The sequence below is a fragment of the Haemaphysalis longicornis genome, unplaced genomic scaffold (genome assembly GCF_048455015.1).
Source record: "Haemaphysalis longicornis isolate Haplotype H1 unplaced genomic scaffold, Haemaphysalis longicornis Haplotype H1 scaffold_15, whole genome shotgun sequence".
NCBI classification, from domain to species: Eukaryota; Metazoa; Arthropoda; class Arachnida; order Ixodida; family Ixodidae; genus Haemaphysalis; species Haemaphysalis longicornis.
The window spans coordinates 7,586,028-7,592,135 of record NW_027526257.1 but is presented as its reverse complement, the minus strand read 5'-3'; the positions used below and the strand labels follow the sequence as shown (position 1 = coordinate 7,592,135).

Genomic DNA, 6,108 nt, shown 5'->3' with positions numbered 1-6,108 from the left:
CTTTCGCCATGGATAATTCGAAATATGGGCACCACACCAGCAGTTTGGGGCCTGGCACACGGCCAGAGAAATGGCCCTGCTGCTTACACACGAGCATTCGTGGCCTCTAGCAAGGAGAGAAAAGCAGAGAGAGAACTTAAGTTGGGTAAGAGCTACCCCCCGGAGCCGACGTTCTGGAAGCAGTTTCTCTGCGGGCTGCGTGGATCTGGACCTGGGTTCAGAGTTTGGGGCATGCTGACAGACGGCACTATTTCTGAGGTCAGAAGCGTAGAACCTGTCTCTGCTAGCTATTACAAGTGGGTGGCGGACGAAGCAACAGTGCGGCAAGTAATGACCTGAAGGAATGCTACCCGTCTCTTCTTCAATTTTTGCGTATGCGAGAAGGAGGCCTTCCACCGCATTCGCTCGTTAAAGAAAACGCTAGCTTTCACCTTCAAGCATAAAATGCAGCTTCCCATCGCGGCTTTTTTTTCAAGCCTTCAATTTCTGACATTCTCTACTGCTCCACAATCGCATTGTACTGCTTTTGTGCTTCACTTTCGTTTGTTCTAACTTTCATTAATTCCACCTCATCTGATGTCCCCTTGGAGTTCATGTTAACGACCTCTTACTGTAATAAATTCAACCTGACTGGCTTATGGTCGACACAGGGAAGAGTTGACAGCAAGTGCGTTCGTTGTTGACTGGATTGTTTATTGCATATGGCCACCATATGCATGGATAGTGTTTGAACATGCTACTTTCTGGCAGGATTTCGCTTCAAACATTGGGGGCACGTTTTGAGCTTGTTACAGCTGTGGAAGCCCTGATGCTGGTTGTAAGTGTGAGAATTGTTCTGTTGCAGCGGGAAGCCTACAGCGGCTGTGGCTGTCGGCTGTCGGCTACCAGGACCGGCAGAATGGCACCCTCAGCTACCGCCTCGACTCCAAGTTGGTCTTTGTCGGCTCCGACAAGCTCTTCATCGAACAGGTATGCCATTGAACGTCCGACACGTGCTTTGCCAAACACGGAAGGTCCAAGATAGGAAGTCTGAAGGGTTGGCAAGAATTTGTAGCTTTGCACTGCTATAGATGAGAGTGTGAGGGGTTGGGGAGGGCAGGTCTAAGGCAAGTGAAACTAGAAAAAGATAGAGCTGTAGTAATCACTAGGGAACCATAAAGGTTCAGCTTGCAAGTTTAGCTGGCAGAACATTGCTCGACAGAGACCGATTGGGTAAGCGTGGGAAAGAGGATAAACATGCGAAATTTCCTGCACCGCATCCTCGCCTCCCTCGCTGGGAAGATGTCGACTCATGTGCGCAACTCCAGTCACTTCGTGCAACTTGCGTCACAGGTGTGCATTGACGAAGACGAGCGCCTGGTCTCCTTCGACGTCGTGTCATTGTTCACTAGTGTTCCTGAATTTTTGGCTGTATCCGCAGCCCTAACTGCCCTCAAAAATGACGCCACCCTAAAAGAAAGGGCGCCGCTCAGTGCCGACGAGATATGCCGCCTACTGGAGTTCTGCTTGGCCAGCACATTTTTTTCGCACGATGGGCAAATTTTCAAACAAGAAACTGCAACCGCAATGGGGGCCGCCATCTCTGTAACAATGGCCAACTTGACGATGGAGCACGTGGAAGGGGAGGCTTTGAGCTCCTTCCTGCCACAAACTAAACTTTTTCTTCGGTATGTAGATGACTGTTTCTGTATAGTGAAGACCTCTCCGCCGTTGACAGCCTGGAAAAACACCTAAATTCCGTTCACCCCGCCATCCAGTTCACGGTTGAATGTGAGCGAGACGGCTCCGTTCCCTTTCTTGACGCTCAAGTGACAAGAGGAGGCAAGAGGCTCGTGTTCTCCGTTCACAGGAAGCCGACGCACACAGGCCGCTACCTTCAGTTTAATTCAGCCCACCCCGCTAACCACAAAGCCTCTGTTGTGTCCTCTTTATTTGAGGGGGGACACTGGCCTTGAGGTCATTTTTGTTATTTTTTAACCTAAGCGCTTGATATTTACACATTGAGTGTATTTCAAGATCCTGAGCACAAATATGCAGTCAGTTTTCGTCTATGGGATGTAAGTTTAGAGTTGTGCAACCTGTTATGTCACTCCGTTGCGGGCAATTTTTTCATTATCTACCTATGAAATACTGAAATAGCTTTTGTCCCTTTGCGCTCTAGAAGGACCAGGGAGTGCAACTATACCACTACAGTAATTTTAGCATGCTTTCTGCAAACACTTGTAAAATTTGTAAATGTCAGGTCATCAATTTAGAATGTTTTTGTAAAACTAACTGCGTAAAATCTTGTGCCAACAAAAAGAAATTCTGTACTTTTGTGGTTTTATTGCACTGTTCAGTTCATAACCTTTCAAATGCAGGAAAAATGATGCAAATCGAACGAGTACATCCCAAGATATTGTACCCGACAGCTGACCATGTGGGAAAAAAATCGGTTCTGAGAAAACAGGGCACGAAGTTTGCAAACATAGGCAAAAATGGTCATTTACGCGACTTCGAAGGGCGACAGCTTTGTGAATACTTATGATACAGCTATGATATTTTGCAGGTACATTCTTTGGGACCTGTAGACTGCGAGTAAAATTAACACAGAAAATTGATTTTTTTTTTTTTTGGCAAATCTTCGGTCCTCAAGACCAGTGTCCCCCCTTAACAGAGCTGACACCATTTGCTCGTCCGAATCGGAACGTAAAAAAAGAAATAAGCCGTGTAATTGCGGACCTCCAGAAAAACGGCTACCCGAAAAAGTTCATTCACTCCATATCCCGCCGCAAAGACCAGAACAGGGTGACAAACTCTCCAAGGACATCAAACGTCGCAACTCTGAAACGCATGCCGGTGCCTTATATCCCAGGAACGGGGGAGGCCTTGGCCCGCATTTTCAGAAGAGTAGGAGTGCGCATCGCCCACAAGTCCTCGACAACTATAGGCCGCCTAATCCCCCGCCCCAAAGACCGGCCGACAATAGAGAAAGCACCTGGGGTCGTTTACCGCATTCCGTGCGCTGAGTGCAACGCCTCGTACATCGGTGAAACCAAAAACCTATCGGAGAGGATTAGGCAACACAAGAACGACTTACGGAAAGAGAATAGAGAACACTGTGAAGTGGCCAACCTCAAAATTGACTTCTCCGGAACGGTTATCTTCGAAAGGGAAACGAACTAGCGGAAGTGGGTTTTCCTCTAGTCGTGGCATATCCAACGAACCCCCTGGGAACCTTAATCGCTCGCTAGGCACTCTTTCTTCGGTGTACACACACGGATTACGTGCCGCAGCGAAGGGCTTTGCGCGAGGGCAGCAACAGTGAAAGACCTATAAGACACAGCTGCAGTGTGGCCCCAGTCACCCCTGAAGAAGAAGCCGAGCCGGCTTCGAAACGGCGGGATTTGTCTATGTATTGGTTGGAGCATAATTAAATTTCAGTTTAATAACTTCCCAACCAGACAGAAGTCTGTCGAAATGTTCACCTTCAAAAGAGGTAGATCTTTCTATCGGTGAGCTTTGCTAGTTTTCTTCTTGGATGGCAAAGCTTCCGGTCTCTCCTCATAGGTAACTTTTGAGCGCTTTGTAAATCTCTTTTGCGTGTGCATGAGCTGTGAGAGCTAAAAGGGCCCACGTGTCAGCAATCTTCAGCATCACACGACCCGCCCTAGTTCTATCCCTTTCTTTTAAAGGTGCCTGCGATGTCTTTTCAATGAGTTTGTTTCATAATCCCCAACACTCGTTTTGTATCTTCCAACATTACTCCTGCGAGCTTCAACTTCCATTTTTAAGTGCTTAGTAAGGCCCCAAGTTCTGGCCCTGTGAGCTAACTTTGGGACTGGACACTGATCACTGACCACGCTTGTAGTGGGCGAGCCAGCTTGCTGTTCATTGATTTACTGTGCTTCTTTCGAATGGGAAGCACACTAAATGCAGTACAACCTCGTTACGACCGACACTCAAGGGACCGAAAAAATGTGTCTCTTATAAACATGGTCCCTTGTACGCAATGTTGCTAAGATGGCGAACATATGAAAACCAACCAAACCGCTTTCATTTGAATGTCTCTTATACCCAAATGTCTCTTGTGAAAGTGTGTCTTGTTGCAGTGAGATTCTAGTGTAGGTGTATGCACTGCATCTCTCATTTCAAATTATGTTCATCAAGACAAGGTTGTGGCTGTCGTTGTGCCACAGGTAGCACAACCGGGTTGTGGCAAGTTGCGACCTGGAGATTTCGTTAGAGCAAACATAAACCCACCAGAAGATGGAGAAGAGTACAGCTGACACCAAATGTTTCAGAATTCCTGTTTCAGCGCAGAAATGAGACAAAATGCTCCCCGTATGTGTTCCTTGGTGTTCCAGACTGTTCGCTTCCCTTTCTAATTACTGTGGTGGATACAATCTGAGGTCTAATGCAGTTGGACCAATAAGAGGCCATTGATGTGGGTACAGCGCTTCTGTGGTTGGAATGACCATGAACTGTGATTGTCACAGGTTGCGACTCTGTGGTAACCTCTTCTTCCTGCTTTTAACGAAGATGTATGCCGTGCTGTCAGTAGAAAGAAGCCGCTAGAAAGCAAGATGCTGGGACGTGGCGTAAGGGGGAATCACCAGATTTGTGGAGACGTCAGGATTTGTTCACAGCTGTGACCTCAGGCGACAAAAGAAAGGGGTCATCTAGGCACATGATTCACATGTTGTCGGGGTCATGTGATGTTGATGCTAGTGCTTTATCAACCACTTCCCTCCTGTGAATTTTCGCAAGCCTAAATTTTTCGCAATTCCTGTGTCTGGAAAATTCCTCTTTGCTTTTCCAGGTGCCCACTGTATTTATATCTCCCCATTTCTTTGGCCCAGTTTTCATTGATTCATTGATTGATTATGGGGTTTAACGTGCTGACGCTACACAGGCAATGAGGCGTGCCATAATGGAGGGCTTCTATGGATTAATTGTGACCTCCTGGGGATCTTGTAACATGTGCCGAAATCTCAAACATACTGCGGATTTTTTCGCTTTTGGCCTCCATCAGAAAAGCGGACGCCGTGGCCGGGGATCGAACCCGCGCCCTTGTGCTCAGCATTTTTCCCAGTTCTGGTGGCCACCCTATGGCAAATTACCAGGACTGCAGTAATATTTCCTGCTTAATCGCAGCACGAAAGACGGGACAGACAGAAGAATAACCGCAGGACAGGCGCTGACTCTCAACTCAATCTATTGAAAACCCTCCACAAACATTTATACCGAAGGCAAACAACGCCGCACGTGTCAAAGTAGCATACAAAAACAAACAAAACCAGATAAAAGAACAAAGGGAATATGACTTATTTGTCGTTACCCATGAATTGGACTTCTTTATGATAAGTAAGCACCACTGAAGAGTGGCTCAGTTGAGCGTCAGCACCTGTCCTGTGGTTATTCTTCTGTCTGTTGCATCTTTCGCGCTATGATTAAGTATGAACACCTACCAACTTGCCCAGCTTGAAACTGTCCTGGATATTTCCTGTTTTTGTGCCCAAATACGATTGGTAGCAGCGATGATAACTGGACACCCCCTCATAGGGAATAGTGAGGACAGAGTCTGATGTCCTCTCTCCTCTGCTCGGACGCTGTCGCCATACCTGCAGGTGGAGCCGGGTGAGAGCCAGGCACACGAGTTCACCCTGGCCTTCCTGCTGACGGGCGTGTACAAGCTGGAGCTCAGCTGCCGGGCACAGCCGCAGCCAAAGCCACAGCCGCTGAGGGATGAGGAGGAGCGCGTGTGGAAGTGTTGCCCACCCATCGAGGTCACCGTGGCGGCCGACGGGCCTCCGCTGCCCTAGGCTCGCACTCTGTGGGCAATAAAGTGGTGTATTCGTCGTGTTTCCTTCTGGCCTCATGGCATTTACGACTCTTGAAAGCACCAGAAAAAAAAAGTATACAGTATATATATATAGAGAGCCCTTCCACTACTGTGAATATGGAAGACCAGCAAAGCTGCATTGGAGGATTGTTACTACATCGAGCTACATGTGGTGACTCATGATATTGATTTAATTTAATGCACGTAATTTCCTTCATTTACGTACGTAGTTCTGAATTATGACATTGATTTAATGCACATCACTTGCTTCATATTACGTAGCT

General features: G+C 47.4%; 1 protein-coding gene across 1 annotated transcript in view; it reads left to right on the top strand.

Annotated features, from left to right (window-relative positions):
* LOC144165842 (protein brunelleschi-like) overlaps nt 1-5,847 on the top strand; it is a 7,595-nt gene extending 1,748 nt beyond the window's left edge. The window contains exons 2-3 of the mRNA XM_077695613.1: nt 845-969; nt 5,610-5,847. Of these exons, the coding sequence (XP_077551739.1) occupies nt 845-969; nt 5,610-5,804 (320 nt within the window). The 3' untranslated portion in view covers nt 5,805-5,847. The remainder of the gene's footprint in view (nt 1-844; nt 970-5,609) is intronic.
* The last annotated feature ends 261 nt before the right edge of the window (nt 5,848-6,108 follow it).